This window comes from Lathamus discolor, chromosome 7 (genome assembly GCF_037157495.1).
Source record: "Lathamus discolor isolate bLatDis1 chromosome 7, bLatDis1.hap1, whole genome shotgun sequence".
Taxonomy (NCBI): domain Eukaryota; kingdom Metazoa; phylum Chordata; class Aves; order Psittaciformes; family Psittacidae; genus Lathamus; species Lathamus discolor.
In genome coordinates, this window is record NC_088890.1 from 21,013,500 (window position 1) to 21,032,530 (window position 19,031).

General features: G+C 38.2%; 1 protein-coding gene across 6 annotated transcripts in view; it reads right to left on the reverse strand.

Moving 5' to 3' along the window:
- Nucleotides 1–19,031, reverse strand: part of RAF1 (Raf-1 proto-oncogene, serine/threonine kinase) — a 43,934-nt gene that overhangs the window by 4,550 nt on the left and 20,353 nt on the right. For 5 of the 6 annotated variants that reach the window (XM_065687735.1, XM_065687734.1, XM_065687733.1 and 2 more), the window contains 11 exons: nt 18,121–18,223; nt 16,460–16,617; nt 15,461–15,559; nt 13,852–14,005; nt 10,528–10,555; nt 10,309–10,436; nt 8,871–8,988; nt 5,065–5,149; nt 3,970–4,146; nt 2,945–2,991; nt 1,356–1,474 (listed from right to left, as the gene is read on the reverse strand). In XM_065687735.1, the coding sequence (XP_065543807.1) occupies nt 1,356–1,474; nt 2,945–2,991; nt 3,970–4,146; nt 5,065–5,149; nt 8,871–8,988; nt 10,309–10,436; nt 10,528–10,555; nt 13,852–14,005; nt 15,461–15,559; nt 16,460–16,617; nt 18,121–18,223 (1,216 nt within the window). The remainder of the gene's footprint in view (nt 1–1,355; nt 1,475–2,944; nt 2,992–3,969; nt 4,147–5,064; nt 5,150–8,870; nt 8,989–10,308; nt 10,437–10,527; nt 10,556–13,851; nt 14,006–15,460; nt 15,560–16,459; nt 16,618–18,120; nt 18,224–19,031) is intronic. The other variant, XM_065687731.1, reaches the window with a different exon arrangement.

A 19,031-nucleotide genomic window follows, 5' to 3' on the forward strand; every position in this document is an offset into this window, starting at 1 on the left:
AATTCTAATACAGATTCATTCCCTTTTAAAATTGATCCTGAAACATTTACATGAATATGAAAGCAAAATATAAAATAGCACATATTGAGGATCAGGAAAGAAATACATCTTTGCAAAACAAAGCAAAATGGTAAAGCTAAAGAACTTTAAATAAACAACGTTGAATGACTGAATAAAACAAGATCTAAGCCATCAAAACACCTTTCCTGGGGACTAAGACTTTTCCCTGTGAAGTCCTTCAGCATTGCTGAGCAAAGTACTAGTTAAAATTCAACAGTTCCACAACTTGACCCAGTAAGAGATTATACTGAGGAAACAGAATCAACCCCTCCAGCTACTTAATGGTGACTCAGCAAAGATGAATGGTCTATAAATGATTAAAATCAACCCCCAAACCTGTAAAGAGCAACATTGCGGGGTTTTTTTCCAGAAGATCTGTTTCCTGTATCTAGGCATACCTATAGGGAAGTTAGTTTTAAATCTTAAGACATTCTTGCATAATTTTAATGATGCCTTTTAACCTGGTGACAGGCGCTGTTCCATGAGGTTAAACACACTTTAAAGTTTCCTCCAACCCTAACCACTCTATGATTCTATGGTAAGGGCAATTGTTGGGAATGTCCTCTCAGACAAGGGCTTCACAGTACCACTTCCAAAAGAAACTCCATAAACCTTCCACTAGAACTTGAGAATTCTGTACCTAAATGGACATTTACCTGCTGCGGTTCTGAGCTGCCCCTAAACCTACTCAACTGTCTGGTGCAGGGTGAGGGACAGTCCTGGGCCTAACAGCAGCAGCTTGATATATATGAAACGTCATCACCAAAGATGACTGTGCTCATTCCCATACTTGAAGTAGCACTTCCCCAGTCCCCTGTCAAAGCTGACAAATGCACGATCAGCAAGTGTGTTGCCAAGTCCCATGCAGGGAGGAGGGGAAGAAGAGGCCACGATGAAGAAGGCAGAGAAAGGATCCCACAAAGCCACCGTTACACAGATGAAAGCCTGCTCTCCTGTGAGACAAGCCCATTTAGGGAAAGGCAGGATTATGGCAGGAAAAAGGCTCCCCTCTCTGAACAGCTCCTTGCAGTTCCACTAACAGCACTGTCTCTGCTCTGAATACTTAAAATGAAGAAGAACCCTTAGGTGAATGATGTCTACTTTGGACAATTAGCACCTCAACACTTCATTCTTCAATTTTAACTTGCCCGACAACTGGAATAAAAGCCTACGCAGCACTATCAGCATATGTTGATTCATTTAGATTTATAGGTTTAAAATAAGTGTTCAGTTGCCAAAACATACCTTACCAGAAGGAAAGCAACTATTTAACATGACTGAAATGTTTCGCTCACCATCCACAAGATTGACCCAGTGGGCTGCTCCACCTGTTGAGATCCACTCCACCTGGATTTTACGGTTGCCAAACCAAAGTCTCCTATTTTCACTGTGAGGCCTTCATGAAGAAATATATCTAAACACTTGTTAAAGAAATCCTGTAGGAGACCTGAGCAAACACCTCTGAATTTTCTGACACGATTATGAAGTACCTGCCCAGGTTTTACAAATGCAAGCCAACTACCCACAGAAACTGCTGGTTATTTCTTTAAACCTGCTACAAGCTGTATTTTAAACAGAAAAAAAAGCCATTTTCTGGCATCCATATCACAGAGTTAACATTTAAGACTAAACAAGACCAGATGTTTCAGCACTGTTTGTACTTTTACCTTTATGGTGAGCTGGGATAGAAACCGACTGTGTTAGTTAACACCAGTGACTGCAGGTACTTAAATAACTGGTGTCAAGAGACACACAGAGGAACAACAAAGAAGTCATCACAGCTCAAAAAAGAAACTAAATAAAACCAGGTGGAATTAAATACAAAATCTCTTTACCCAAAGCTCTCTGGCTGATCTCCTGAAATGATGATTTAACTATTTCAACTATTTCAACTGGAAATACCCCCATCTGTCCTATCTGCAATCTATTCGCTGAATAGATTGTCTGTTAAGACTGACAGGTAGCGCTTTCTTATTTCAGTGAGATTCCATTTTACAACTCCGTTTAAGAATGGTTTATACTCAAAAAGAGGATTCAAAATATAAACATGACTGACTCCTCCTTCTCACTCCCATGTCAGGAAAAGAGTTAACATACTACACAAAAATGGTCTTCATTATCAGGAATCACAAACTCCTGACCTACTATATCCCAAAATGATTATTTTTCTAAATGAAGTGAAAATGGGAATCTCCTAACATTATGGAATCACTTGTCATATTATTTTATGCTAACATTTGCAAAACTTTCTGTTTGCATTTTATGAAAGGAAGTTGTGTTTTTATGCTGTTAGCTCCAGGGATGTTCTTGGCTATTTCCAAAGCTGGCATTTTGAAAGGCAAAAGACATCAGTTTAAAACATTTACTCCATATGCATTACTGAATGTATGTATTTGCAAGAACTATAGTGGTAACAGTTTGCCTTTTCTTGAGTTTAAAGTAAAGAGTTTAGGCTTCGAAGGTGCTTTAAGCCCTTGCTAAAAAGTAACTTCTTATTCATCAATAGGAATCATAAAATCCCAGACTGATTTGTGTTGGAAAGGACCCTAAAGCTAGCACAGTTCCAACCCCCTGCCACAGGCAGGGACCCCTTCCATTGGAGCAGCTTGCTCCAAGCCCCTGTGTCCAACCTGGCCTTGAGCACTGCCAGGGATGGGGCAGCCACAGCTTCTCTGGGCACCCTGTGCCAGAGCCTCAGCAGCCTCACAGGGAAGAGCTTCTGCCTAAGAGTTCACCCTCAATCTCCCCTCTGGCAGGTTAAAGCCATTGAATTACTCAGTAATTACATGCATCTGAAACAGCTATTTCACACACACCCCAAAACCCCCATATTAACAACAAATCACCCACGTTAAAAGAAATACAATTAAGGTAAAAAGGATACTATTGGACTTCATGTCTCTGTGGATTATATTCTTTGCATGTAAATAGCTGTGAAAGGAAAAACCAGAAGTACCATTATGAAGGCTGTTCCCATAAACTTTCCCTTTCAGTTTATTGACAGACATTATGACAATTTATTACACACTCAACCATTTCACACGCTCCTGATTTAGTTAAAGGATGCGTCTACTTTGGGAAAAGAGAAAGTTAGCAAGTACTAGCTGATGACTACTGCTTTATGCATTACAGAAAGCAGAAGCAATGTAGTAAATAAAGAAAAGCAAGAAGGGTGGCATCACTGTTATGTAGCTGTGTAATGCCCTAGAACTGGGTGCTATCCTCATGTGTGTGAAATTTGGATGCTATCTCAGGTTTACTTTTTACAAACTGCTTTAATCTGCAGTCACAATATATGTCCCTAGTTTTATAGGTGTCTGACTGGAAACATGTGTCCTGAGCTGCAAAATGGATGACCAGTGACAGCGTCAGCCGCTGTCAGTATCTTCTCTGCTCTGAACACTGCAACACATTCCAAGAGTATGGAGAAGGCTTCCAAAGGGTATCTGTGTGCTTGTGTCTGTAGCTGTAAAACAGGAACAGGCATCCCCTCATCTCACAGAAGTACCATGAGTATAAATTAGTATTTGCCAAACACTGTGATATGACAGGAAGTAACACAAGGAGGGAAGAAAAGGTTAATTCTATGTTTAGAATAGGATCTCATCTAGTTGCATGATAGTAAGACCTCAAGCCACGAAAGAAGATAAAATACAGAAAAGCTAACTGTTATGTGACTAGTGGTCTAACATCAGCTAAGGCAAATCCAAGGGGGGAAAAAATACTAAATCAAAATAAGAATGCATACAACAGTGCTGAAATTAAGGCTGCACAAGCTCTCTACTGGGTGTACCACTCTGACCCATTACTATCTTAGCAGAGTAACTCCACATATTAGGGTTTGGGAGTAATAAGGGAAACACCATTCCAAGAACAAAACCAGCCAGCATTGCTGTTGATCCTACTCACTCCATTCCCTGTGCTGTCTGCCGAGCAATATCAATGAGCTGGAACATTTGGAACTTGGTCTCTTGAACATGCAGGTGTTTATACAGGCTGCTTCCTTCGCACCACTGTGTTACAATGGCCAGATTATCTTTAGTCATGTAGCCCATGAACAGCAAAATATTAACATGCCGAGTCTTCCTAAAAGAAAGTAGCAAAGACAAATTATTACCTTTACGAAGAGAGGTTTCAAATGCTTTTAAAAATTCGTGGCTCAAGGAACATGTTTCAGCTTTGAGTCCAAATACGAGTTTCCAGCAACATTTTTGCCAGGCGATGTGTGTGTGAAGTTTGGTTTTAAGATATACAAAAATATGCTGATTTTCTGCTTTTAAGTTAGGATACTAAAACTCCTTTTAGTTGCAAGGAAGGTTTTAAAATCAACCTTCAAGAAGTTGTCATGAAAATTCAAGGGTTTAGAAATCAGTAACCAACATTCATGCTTGCAAGTGGTATTAGAAAAGTTACTGGAATACTAGAAATTACCCTGAAAGCTGGGAAAAAGTGACAGATTTAGATAGAAGACTTGAATCCCAACAGGAAAGTGAAGGGTCACTATAAACTGTGAAGGAATTAACAGATAGTTCTTATGTACTCTAAGGGGGTCCGCTTCAGGATTAACATTACGGCTAGTTAACTGGATGCTACAAAAGCAGTATTTGCAAGCAGAAAAAAGTTCTGTAGATCAGAGTATACATCAAAGTAAGTAGTTATGCTGCAAAAGGTACAAAGTTCAAGTATTCTGTCCAGTGATGAGAATTCTGGCAGAATTTATTCATCCTCATCTTTTCCTGCATTCCAAATAGGACCTGAACAATTATGGGTGTTATTCACCTGAAAATACAACCTTCAGGAATAGTGAAGAACTACTGAAATACTCTGAATTAAGACTGCTGTCTCACAGCTAGTGTCACTAAACTGTCTCCTTTACTCTTCTCTGCAGATCTGCTTTTTGTATCTCTCAAACATAGAATATTGGGCAAGACAGCTTAAAGGAGGGGTAATAGTCAAGTGAGTGCCTTAGAATAACAGAATTTAGCAGTGAAACTAGCAACTCACCTTAACACAGCCACTTCATTTCTGAAAGCCTGGAACTGTTCTGGGGTTGGATCTACAACCTTTAGTATCTTCACTGCTACATCCCCTGAAAATACAATTACCGAAGAAGTTACTAAAAATGCAGCTTTTTTTTGTCCTCCCAAAGTAACATTAAATACAGTATTCATAACACTCCCCATTTGTGCACAGTACAGCTCCAGTAACTTGTAACAGGTCAAGAGTTTTCCTGCAGACATATAAACTTCCACCATATCAAGCAATTCATTTACTTGAACTTCAGTCTAATGGAAAAAGTCACTAATTGTTCACATGCTTCCCTTCTAGTTTCTAACTGTGTCTAGCATTACACAAATGCTTTCTGCAGGATATAAAGCTACTAACATCTGAAATAGCTGTTGAAAAGGCAGGTATTCTAGTGTAGCTACATTCTCAGCATCTTATTTCCAAGACAGTCACATCAGAGTGTCTCGGCTTCCAAACAGTATCCAAACTTTCATCACTTTCCATTTTCTATCCAGCTTTAGTGTACATATATATACACCTTTGTATTCTTATGACAGGGGAGTTGGAACTACATGATCTTAAGGTCCCTTCTAACCCTAAGTGTTCTATAATTCTGTATATTAAAGTTTATATATATAAACTTTATATATATAAATATATATATATAATGTACATACCCCAACCTTCCTAAATTTAAATACTGCTAAATTCCAGCAATGGATGGGCAAATCTTCTACCAAGGAATACCAGAAAAATCACTCATCTTAGTATTTCAACAGCAAAGCTGGGGACCCCAGAAAGTAGAACCTCTTTACTGTTCTTTAAGCTGATAGATTAGAAAGTTTTACTTAAAAACTACATTTGAATTGCTTCCATTGTCAGTGCTTGCTTTAAATTTCAGTGTCTGTTAAATAGCAATACAAACAGAATAGATGATGATCCCGTGGTATCTGCTTAGAGGCTGTTTCTAGAGAATGAACTTGTAAAAACCTTTACAGTGTACATCCAGAAAACAGTAGAAGTGAAGAGATTCAAAAAAGGTGCAATAGCGGAGGCAACTAACAAAAGTAAAAGCACCACCAGCAAAACCCATTAATTCCTCTGGGAAAGAAGCATCACATTTAACTGTGGATGGACAGCATTTTAGAATTCAAGATAAACTTGCCTTAACACTATCACAGGAAGATATAAGCAGTTCAGACAAACCGAAACTTCAATCTTAGTCCACATGCAGTAAAAAGATTTGAGAGGTTCTATACTCCAATATAGACTTATCCCCCAGTTTAAAGGGTGCTGCCTCTTAGCATTACTGAATCATCACCTACATTTAAAAAAGTAACTAGAGTAACAGACTTCACCACAATCACCAGTTTTCTTCTTCTTAATATGGCCTCTTTTCAAAGATGCATGCGAAAAACATTAGCATGTCTCTAGAACATAATGATCAACTGAAAACATAGGAATACTTAACCACTAAATACTGAAGTATCTTCCACCATAGTTACCAGCTGCTTAATTTGCTGTATAACTTGAAGTCACAAAAGATGCACAACTACTGAACATGTTATTGTACATTTCTATCTTCTTCCTTTCACTTCAGTAAATGTGATATACTTCTTATTTCAGCCTCATAAAGAGATGTCTGTGGTATGCATAATGTTTGATAACTTACAGGTCTCTCTGCTTAGACAGTATAACTGGTAGAGCACCAACATCAGAGGCTTTGAAGCAGCCAGTTCCTACTGTGACTCCTACTGATGTACAATGCAAGACTGATAGATGGTCTACCAGCACTTGAAGTACACTGCTGAGATCTATGCCCAGATAAGGCAAGGATTCAGCACCCACTGATTACAGGCCAAATGTTTTCAAACGATTTTTCAGTTTATCCTCCATTATGATCCTTGTTCCACAGATGAAGAGATGTTTTTAACCTTATAGTGGTCCCACTGAATGAGGTGCCACGCTTTCTTTAAGCTTGATGGAATTTCCCAAGCAGTTTCCTCTACAGAAACAAATACACAATAGCACTTGTTTTGTTTAGCAGCAATCTGAAGATAAATCAGCTTTCACCACCCTCCCCAACCACCAAAACCCTAGAGCTGATTACCAGGGTCAAAGGGGAAATGTGAGTGTTTATGATAGGTAGTCTTCCAACCCATTTAAACTGCCTTGGTTCTCTTTCCGCCTTTTAAATTTAGAAGCATGCTACAGGACACTACAGGATCCAAATGGGGTCTGTAACAGAAGTGGTGCAAATATGAGAATTAGTACTTAACCATCAGAACAAGCTGGAAAAATACGGAAGTTATTCCATATTGAGACACGCAATCCTCAGAGCAAGACTGCCCTTGACACTTCAGTTTTAGTGCGGAAGACTAAATCAGGAAAGCTTATTGGAAACTTCACATGGTTTGCATCCAGTTGTACACAACCTCCCAAGGTTCACTGCAAACAGCCCTTCGTAGCTGGGTGTTTCAGGAAACCCAACACCTCTAACTTCACCTGGCTCTTCTACTGAAGTTTGCAGTAATCTGCCCACTTCAGTTAATTTTATTTAGCTTCACCATTTTTATTGCTGCATTTGTACTATTAGGTTACTACAAAAAAACCTCTGCAGTTTCACTAATAAGCACAGTCAGCACCCTGTTTCTTCAATTCTAAACAGAAAAGACTTGTAAGAAATAGAACCCTGTAAGTTTCTTAAGACCACACAAAAAATAAGTTAAAAAAAAAAAAAAAAATAGTAATTTAATTTTGACTTCCCTGAGAAATCACAAGAATATCAAAAGTTACAACAAATATCAAATGTTATCGATACTGAGTTAGGAGACAGCCACCCTGTGCACACAACTGACAGTTCTTTCTACCTATGTAGCTCCGTACAGTTCCTGTTTAACACACCAAAGCTCTTGATATATGAAGAATTGCAAATGTTTTATTACAATAAATACTAATGAGAAATTCTCATTTCTTACCTTGTGTCCTGGGTAAACTCTTATTTAACCTATTTTTCCTCTTGTTTTGTGTTCCATTTCACTTATATAATGAAAATCAGTTTAACTATTCATGAATATTACTCGTAGCATAAGGATAGTCTTTCTATTAAAGCCAAGATACTGTAAGCATCAAGACATGCGAGTATTTATTCTTTAAAAATAGAGGGTGGAAGGTAAATTTCTAGCTTATTTTATGACAATAATGCTATTTAAATTAGGGCCCGGAGGGGTTTGTGTGTGTTTTTACATCACAACCCCTGAATTTAGAAATTGGTCCTGTAGTTCCCAGTGTGCCTCTTTGCAAAGTATTCCAGCTAACTTTGTATCATAAACTCTCACATCAACCATTTTCTCCTTAGAAAGACTCCACAGCAAAAGCAATTTATGCTCATTTCTGTCCCCTACCACCTTGAATATATTATGCTAACTAAACCACAGAGGTATTGAAAAACAGGTAAATATAATTCCACATCAGGCTGTGAAATTTCCCAGGTAATTCTGCCAATTCAATCCTGACAATGGAAAGAAGAATCTCCACAGAGAACAAGCTGTTGGAGAACGTGGCAATACAGAAAACAACGCTGGCTCAAACACAGTACACAAGTAGATGGCAGTTGTGAGATTCAGAGTTTGATGTCTGTTGTTTGCCTTAATTTCCCCACTGCTAGTATTAGGAAATGAGTATTTCTCACCTAGTGCCTTTGGTGGCAGATAAGTACACAGCACCATTAAAACAATTTTACCTGTTTCTGGATTTACCTTATCAACATTTTGAGAAAACTGTAACACTTGTCAAGAACTTACCATGCCATTTGCCTTTGTAAACTGTTCCAAAAGAACCTGACCCTATTCTGGTAGAAAGCATGACTTCACTTGCTTCTATTTCCCAGTAATAACTGGAATCTCTCTGTCCACGAGGCCTCTGGAACAAAAAATGACATGTTTTTTTTTACTTTTAGTATTCAATCAAATATATTCTATATACACACCAAGAATGAAAGAACTCCCTTCATACATGTTTAAGATGCACTGAGACCCCAAGGGTTTTGTCAGGCAGTTTGCACTTTGTCTTTCGCTTCTCAATTTGTGAGGGGTGGTGAGTTTGTTTTCAAAAAAACAAAGAAACTCCAAAACCAAACCAAACAACTGAATAAAAAAAAAACAGAGCCAAAACCACACTGCTCCACACCAACTTTTTCTTGGATGGCTTGACCTGCTTAGGAAGATATTGCTAAGTTCTGCACTAGAAACGTAAACTCCTACCTTAGATCTTAAGAGGAACAAATATTTCATAATCAACTATTGAAAGACATCTGAAATACTCACTTTTTCAAAATATCAATACTAAAATTCAGGAACTCCTTTACATATTTAAAAGGAATAAACCAAAAAGGTAAGAGCAGAATTCTCCAATGCCGCAGTGATTGACAACTGGGAGTCCCACTAAACAACTGTATTTTCATTTCTAATATTATAAGCCTCAAAGAAATAAACTCATTATTATTGTAACTTTTCCCACCAAAAGTTTAAAATCAAGCCTTTGAGGGAAAACTTGTATTTTGTTAAATCCCTGAGGCACTGTCACTAACTTCCTTATGAAAATGACGGTGCTATCAATAGCCACTTTCTATGGAAGCTATGGCAATGCAGTTCAAATAGTGATAAATAAGGCTAACTTTAAACATATTAAAAAAGAATTTAAGAAAAGATGCAGACCCTAAAGATTTAGAAAGGTAATCCTCAAATCTGTACTGAAAAATAACTTCACAATGCTGTCTGAGATAAAGTGTTCTGGATTGACAATTAGTTCTGGGCATTTACAATGCAACAGTGCTATCCTTCCCAAGCTAGTTACTATTACATTGCTATTACATACACACAATGCACGGTTCAGACTTAAACAGGGGCAGTTCAGGTTGGATATAATGAAGAAGTTCTTTACTCTGAGGCTGGTGAGGCGCTGGCACAGGCTGCCCAAAGAAGTGGTAAATGCTCCACCCTGGCAGTGTTCAAGGCCAGGTTGGACAGAGCCTTGGGTGACATGGTCTAGTGTGAGGAGTCCTTGCCCACTGGCAGGGGGATTGGAACTGGATGATATTAAGGTCCTTTCCAACCCAAACCATTCTACGATTGCCGTCAGTTTGTATTGCCTTTTAATTACAGGAATGTATCCCAACACACCACTACTCCCAGCCCATTTTACATAATTAAGAATTAATAAATCAGACATTGCCATACTTACAATTTTGTTCTTTTCTTGTGTATTAGATCCAGGGGCTCGCTCTCTCTGGGCTGGGACTGGGGTTTTAGGCTGAGACCAGCCAGTTGGGCTCATATTGTTAGGACTTCCAGACAGAGCAGAGGGTGAGGCTGAAATATTAAAATAGAAGAAAAACAAGTTATGACCTAGAAAATAAACACAAAATAATATTCTAAATTATTTTAGGTTTTGAAAACATACCTGATTCACTATGGCTTCGAATTGCATCCTGGAACAGAGAAGGTAGGTAATAAGGTTAATAAACATATGACAGCATAGAAAAGAAGATGCAGGAATAGTGCTGAAATTGTTCCTGAGAGTTTTGGTCAAGTGCAAATGGTCTTGACCAACATCCTCCAAAAGATGACAGCTTGGTTTCTATGCTAAAACCCATGCAATCTGTGAATTCTTCAAAAACACTTAAAATATTCACAGCATATTCAGAGGTGTTACTGCCAAAAAGAGAAAGAAAAAAAAAAAAAGGAAAAGACACAGAACAAGAAAAAACCACTGCAAATCCTGTCTGCATTCCCACCATGGGATTTTTGCACATGCGTGTATTTCAGGCCTGAGCATAGCTCCTGAGATGCTCCTACACCTCTGGGGGTTCTCAAAAAGCTTTGGCATTACAAGGAGGAAAACTTAAAAGCTCCTCCAATATTCCACGTCAATATACTTGTTTCAGTATCTCTGCCATACTATTTCCACCCAAAAAAGGCTACATCTGGTGCCCTAATATAAAAAGCATCTTATTTTCAAGACATTTTCCCATAGATTAATGTGTGATGGTATTTGAAAAGCATGTTCTTACACAGTTCACTAGCTGGCACAGTGCGACAACTCTCACCTCATGCCACAGGCACTTTACAACACAATTCTACAGCCATGCACAAGATAACTAAGCTCTGACAAACAAGACTTTACAACTTTTCTCACCTGCTATGTATTATCCCAAAGTACATACAGGAAAGGTAAAATATCCAGGTACTGTATTAAGTACAAAGCAAGAACATGCACTACAGAAATGTTAAATACTGTCAAAGTTAAGAGAAGTCAAGTCAAACTTTCGCACTCATTAGTAGAATAATAAAGGTAAATGTCATAGGAGGGCAGAACAAGCCTACATTCCACCATACAGTTTTCAAATAAACTCAGGTTTCCCTTAGTCAAGATACATTTATGAAATACAACATTTTAGCTTGCTAGTTGCATTCTCCCAAGCTTGACTCTATACCCAGCATTCTTGCATAATACCTCTAACTCTACTTTTGTCCATTTTGAAGACAATAAAACTCTTTAGGGCCCTGAATCAATACCAGGTGATGGGTTTTGTACACCAGCCTGGGAATGGAACTGCTTTCAAGTGACCTGGCAAGGGACAACTAAATTGTTCTCAAACTGATGCATACGTAATCCTTATTTAAGAAAAAAGTAATTTTGAACTTCAATCCTGATGTGAATATTTTCTTTTTTGCTTATGAATCCAACAGCAAATAAACAAAACCCATCATTCTTTAGAGCTGTTCTTACAACACAAATCATACCATACACAGTGCTGTAGTCTGGTAGCTTTACTTGGATATGAATAGAATAAATCATGCTCTTAATCTACGGGCTTTGTACATTTATATTCAATAAAAGTTTTGAGAGAAAAAGAAACTAGACAATAGATCTGCTTAAGAGTCTTGCTTTAAAAACTGTGTGACCGAATGCATCTTTAATTCAAGCCTATTCAAACTCACACCAAATCTCACCGCAGTGTGGATTCATACAGCTAAGCTAAAAGTGAAGCACTTCCATCTATTTGCATCTTCCTATTAGTATCCTCAATATTTAAGTATAAACATGCTATAAACATGTGCACCAAATCAAGGCCAGATTAAACACTGAATGTGGACACTGCCATGGCTTACAAGTTACAGCAATCCTGTTAATCACAAGAAAACAAAAGGCACCAAGAAAATACCTACTCTTCCCCTCAAACAAAACCGTCTGCACCAGGAACTGGGAGAAGCATTCAGGCTGTTATTCTAGGCCAACATGGTAAGAGATGAGAGAACAGAGGAAGTATAAAAGAAAATTTAAAAATGAAAGAACTAAATGTTAGGATAAATGAAAGAAAGAGTAATCTGATGACAGACGATCATTAAGCGCAGTAAAACTTTGAAGTATTCCCTCTGAAACCCAAAAGTTCACTAGTATCTGTCCTTTGGTAAACCACTTTATTAAGGTGGTCTTTCTCATGTCATATTAGAAGGTCTCCACTACCTTCTGTGGTGTTTGGGGTTTTTTTAACTTTTTCGGTTTTTGAAGCCTTTTGGAAAAGCAGCTATTGCCTTTAAGACATGGCAGCGATTTTTATTCAATCCCTCTAATATGATGAAGAGCCAGAATTGAAAGCAGTTCTGTCTTTACTGCTATGCATAAAAGATAAAGCAAGCAATGTCTATTTAAAGGCTCGTCAGACTACAAAGTTCAATAATTCATATTCTCTTTCCTGACTGCTTCATTATTTTTCATGCCATGAAAGGTGATCAGCCAGGCTTCTGAAGCTGTAGAAAAGACTGTAAGCCTAGGAAAACCAAACAGAAAGGAGAATGCCTTTCCCCCATAAAGCCCAGCTGACACAAAGCTTCCCACCAAAACAACTTCACTGGGCTATAGCAAACTTTTCTTCAGCTGAAACGTCCAGAGGAGTTCTCCAGCACATTTCAGAGAAGCCTATAAGCTACCAGCTGAAGATGCAAGTAAACTTGGCAGTCAAAGGCTTTTGCTTGGCCTAAACAGTTTTTAAACTATTCCAGAACAAAAAAACCCCAACAAACCTCTCTGAAGTCTTGCAGTTCAGCACTTCTTTCTGCAAACCTTTCCAGCACACCACTCCCTAATTTTATCATCACAAACCAAACCCCAACCACTTTAGGCCTGACTTCAAAGAGCTGTCTCTCACTACTGCCAGGTTAAGGTACAGAAGAAAAAAGGAAAAAGGTGCTTGAAAGCAAGTAACAGCAGAAAAATGTTCTGAGATACAGATGGCTTTAGCACACAAGCCCAGAACCACTGTTAATTCCATTCAGATATAACACAAAACATATTGCAAAAAAGTTTTGACTTGAGTATTCCAGCTCCGAGAACTACATCCAGACTTCCAGTACTTGTAGTCTGACTGAAAATAAACACCAGCTCCCAGCAAATCCAGATTTGTAAATTTGGAAGAACGTTTTTATATATGCCTAATAAGCATTTCTTCAGCAAATTTTCTTTTCAGCTCTGTGAAACTTTATTGTTAAGCTCTGCCACATCTTCACAGGCCCCAAAAATCTACCTAGAACTTCAGCAAAAGTGTATAAAGACTAAGAGTGAACTATCAGCTTTCTATGCAAATGTGCCACATACCTTCTTCGGCACTCAACCAAGGCAAACAGTAACGGCCAAAAGCAAAGAAGAAAACCCAACCAGTGACTATTAAATGGCCAGTCACAATTCTAGTTTAACTTTCAGCTATTCCCTCCCCATCAGCATTACCTCTATTATCCTGCTGTCTACAGGCATTGTAGTGCTAACCATATGGACATTTGGTGTGGACGTAGATCGCTGTCTTTGGGAAAGAGAACCCTCAGAGGAAGGATTTGTTGTGTTGAAGGTGAAGGCATGAGGTGTAGAATACCTGTGCTGGGAACTGAGAAGGAAAGAGAGAAAATGGAGAAGTTGTGGTTATTTTTTTCCCTTCTAACAACTGAATCATACTGTTCAATGTAATCTGTCCAAAAGCAATATACACAGAATTCCAAGCACAGAAAAAGCTGGGGCTTGCACACCAACTACAGTATTTGGTCAGCTGAATCATTCCCAGTTTAAGTTAGAAAATAAATGAGAAAACTTGAAGATCTTGTCAGCTCACACACTTATCTAGTGTGTTTAACATAAGTCTATTTCTGCTGTTATGAATTTTGCCACAGCTCACCTCAATCCCCATCAAATCACATTCAACATACTGATAAAATACTGGCTCTGTTAGATTAATTCAGGTTTGTGAAATCTAGACAAACTGCTCATTTCAAACCTGTTCGGTGCATAGCTTAAGAGCTGTTTTTACTGCTAAGCCCTGAATTTGCAAAGCTTTGCAAGACTGTTCAATGGGTCACAGAGAACAGCCAGCAAGGAAGTCATGAAACCCAAAACCAGTTAAAAGGAGGCCAACACTAAAACCCTGTTCAACAAAGAGTTATAAATCACAGCTAAGGTCATTCATACTTTATTTATCCCAAATCACACAAGTATCCTAACTGAAATCAGCCAGCCTTCACAAAAAGCTTAAAAACCTATCAAGTTAAGAGTCATTGTTCAGCAACACTGGAAAGAGAGTAGGATGGCAAAGAGAACATAAGATCAATTCCTGATGCATTTGCTACTAAGAAAGTAAATAAATGAATATATAGAACCATTTGCAAGTCAGCTAGGTGCTCTGTGCCTCACTCCTGAATAGGCCAAGACTTTCAAAGGGATGTAGGGAAAACAAGAGGTGGCCTGCCCTCTGCAGCCTCTAGAATTTCAAGGAAAAAAATGCAGGCACAAATTAGGCTCAGAAGTCAGGCGCCTCTGAAAGGAAAGCAAGTTTTAGTCTAGCATTTAAAACTACAGACACAATCCTTTTAGGTCTCAGATTTTTCTTTTAGAGGAGCATATTTTCCACTCTTCTCTCTTTAAACTCTTATCTGCCACCATAACATTGGAACCTTATTTTAGCTGATGTATGCCAGCCGTGCAAAACGAGTCACATGCCTTTACATGTGTACTACCTAATCAGATAAAATAAAATCAATGAAAATACCAGAGGGAGCCTTGAATTGCTTAGGAAGGAAAACAAAGGTCTCCAGAAAACCTTTAATACCCTCCCTTAAAGTCTTAAGATTCAAAATTAAAAAGATCAAATTCCAAATCAGTGTTTTCCTTGAATGTAAGAACAAGAAAGGACACTGCATGTTATCTGTGATGAAGTGGTGCTGCCTTCTTGCACATTTATCCCAGCTTTCTATGAGATGGTTCTAGTTTTGAGGAGTTGGGGGCATTTTGGTTTTTTGCTTTTAAAAAACTGTATTTCCCAAACCAGAAATGACAGGAAATACTAGCTTACCTAACAGGTATCCGGGAGACAGACTCCCGCATCCGTCTCATTGTCAAGGGAGGTAGTGCAGGGACACCACTGTCACTGATATTTGAATTTGGGAACAATCTGAAATATCAACAGAAACAATTACAATTTCAACTGCTACACTACCTCCTGTACAATGCTCTTTAAAGCTGACAATGTAAAGGGCTGTTTCTTTCCAGCATAATGAACTTGATGAACACATTCCTATCTTTACATAGTGTTTTTCCTCTGTGTATGGTATGATTAAAAACTAGGTCTTCAGACTCCCCAAGAAAATTTCCATGTGCTCTTTCTCAACTGAAGATAGAAATTTTTTACGTTCTATTAAACCTAGGTAGCACCAAGTGGCACAAGTCATCCTACAGTCTAACCCATCAGCATCAGAAAATATGTAACTGTATGACCAAGTTTAGTCGTAGTACAATCACTAAGACACATAATGCCAATTATAGGTTTTAACACTTTTGCATAATAGGACTTCTTCTAACATAATGATCTTCAACTTTTTCTAATCAACATTAGGAAAGTATTATCCTTCATGAATTTTCTCACCATTCATGCATTTTCAACAGGGTGTCAAAAGCTGTGGTAGTTCTGAACACTCATGCTTCCTACAGCTAAAGTCCAACTGAACTGTGCCTTTTTTCTTCTAACAAGGTGTTACGTAGGAGGAATCACTATTCCTTTCTTGAGACAGAGGGAATCATAGCAACTGCCTGCTCATTCATGATCTTGTTTGCTTCTCACAGATATTAAAGATTACAGCAAGAGCAAAATGCATTTAATCTAAATGGCCTTCTTCACCTGGGAACAGACAATCATTGCTGGCTGTTTTATGAAATGAATACACAAGTTCTGTAGATTGATGAAAGTGACTCCACTTCCCAACAATTCCAATTTAACTATAATGGGAGATTAAAAAACCCAATGCTTGTCTGTCACAGAGAATTGCTGTTGCCATGAAAAAGGAACAGTCCTTACAAGAGTTGCCTGATATTGCTCCAGTCGACACACATGGTTGGGACTTTAGTGCTGCAGTGTTCATGGAATTTATAGCCACATGTCTGACACCGAAACCCATTCAGCAGGAACTTCTGGCAGATGTCACAGAAAGCAAGCTTTAGAAAGGTCTTCCGAGCCTAGAAAACACATTAAATGATTAATCCAAGCTACCAACTTTTCTTCTTTAGCCAAGATGAACATCTTCAGAGCTTGACATAAATAAACACCATGAGTAAAATGTTATCAGTGCCCCCACAGTGCTACTGAAGTCAAACCTACGCTTGAGAATTCTTGCCTATATTTCCAGTTCGACTGGAAACCTGGAAAGGTTACAAACACTTTGGGCTTTCTTTACATGATTATTTAAAGGGCAAAAATGTTCTGTCTAGCTCAAAAAGCACCCGTTTGTGCTGGGTAAAGCAACAAAGCTGGGTAGGCCAGGAATTGGGTCTTTTACTGGTTTTCAGTATCCCCAAGGAGGTGAAGAAGGAAAAGACTGCAAGAAGCACCTCATTTGTTTCTTTATTAGTCAAAACGCTTGTTGCGTGTCTATGACTAACCAACACCCCTTGCATAAGAAACAAATTCCTTTGTAAATAAAATAGTTTAAGGAAATTCTACTTCTTTAAATGGCATTTAACATTTTGCTAAAGCTTCTGAAATGTGACAGAAAGATTAAAAAGAACCAAAGGGTTTCATCCTCCAGAGCACACAGCGGAGGAAGGCTTGAAGTTTGATCTTATTCCAGCTCTGGAGGAAAATACCAGTTTTCTGATAACCAACTGCAGACAGTTTTATTTGTAGTTTTCTGAAGATGTAAAATAGAAACAAAGCTACTTTTAGGTTTTCTAAATCCATCTTGACCTTTCTGATAGATGTAAATTATAATCTTTATGGTTTTCCACTTGGGACAATACATTTCTGGGATTAAACAACAAAAAGGCTAGCAAAAGGCTAGCAAAAGGAATGCAGTTGTTTCCCAGGGAGAACAACATAATGCAAGATAAAACTGTTAAGAGTTTATCTCTTTGTGAAAAATAACCAAACCCACCACCTCCTCTATTCATGCGATCTATACTGAGCAAATAGTCACTTTTTGAGAAGGAATTACAAATCTGAAGTCTTTCTTTCACAAAAAAACACTGCCAAATTACAAGGTAGCATCAGCTCACAAAACAATGTCATTACCGTGCAGAACTATCAGCACCCCCATATATTCAGTACCATTACGACAACCAAACTCATCCAGCCTTCTCTGACTAATGAGCAAGAGACTGAAAATGCAAGTTATCTCCCTGACTATAAAGACATGAGATCTTAATATGACAGTTACAAAAACATACATATCTAAAATTAAAATGGCAATGGTTAGACTTTTGAAGAACATGCATAATGTGAGCTTTTAAGGTCTTTGACACCTGGGAATCACTAAATATGAACTGAATTCTGGCGTTTCATTACAAACTCATATTTAACCAATCTAATCTGTGGGAGTAGGGGTGAATTAATCAAGCCATCACTTTCAAAATCCCTCCTGTATTTAGAGAGCCAAAAGGTACCTAAGGCCTAGCACAATCTTGACTGCATATGTGGTTCAGCTGCTACAAATTACATCAACATACAGAAAAGGAGAAGCTTACAAAATTGTGTGTAGTGAGTGGAACATGATCAAGAAAGTCCACTTGCAGTTCCTCTCCAATCAAGGAGGCAGCATCCGTATTCCAATCCAAACGCACTTTTTTTCTGAAAGAGAGAGAAAATAGGGGCAACAAAGTTACTGAGGAGTTAAGAAGTGTGGCCTAAACTATGATCTGTGTTTGTGAGTTTTCTTGAGTAAAACTGAAAACAAATACAGAAAAGCATGGCTAATTTCTTATAGTGAGCTCTGTTTCAGTCTCTTTCACTTACAGATTAGAAGCAACTTTGAAAACATAGCAATTCACTTCTTTCTCTGTGTCTTTTTTAACATGTAAGTCATTTAGCTATAGAGATTATTTGAAGTAAGACACCTAGAAGCTGTAATAGTCACAGAAATACCCTTACAAACAAAACATAAGAAATTATGAATGAAAGACTTAGTGACATGAAAGCCATATTATGTGCTTCAGCACTAAAGTTACTGGTGACCCCAGAATGGACTCTTGTTACATAGAGATGTAAACCCACAAATGACTGCCTCATGACTGAGACTTAAAAGAGCATTAAGCCCAAGCCTTACGAGGTGTGAAGTTAAATGTATTAACTCCATGAGATACCTTCACTCCCTCAGCTTGTAAAAGAATCATTTGGTATTTAATAGCAGCATCCCCGGTCCTACAAAAAATAAGGAATACCGGAAGTGAGATTTAAATCCAAACATTGAAAAGTTGTAGAGGAATGTAGAGCCTTAAAACTGAGCACACACAGGACACGTTCATTTAAGTTGGCTAAGAATCACTAGCACTGAAATTTGCCAACTACAAATGTAGGGGAGAAATACCCGAATATTTCAAAATAAGAAGGGATTTCACGATCATCTAATATGGAGTATGCCAAAAGCCTCTGTAAGACA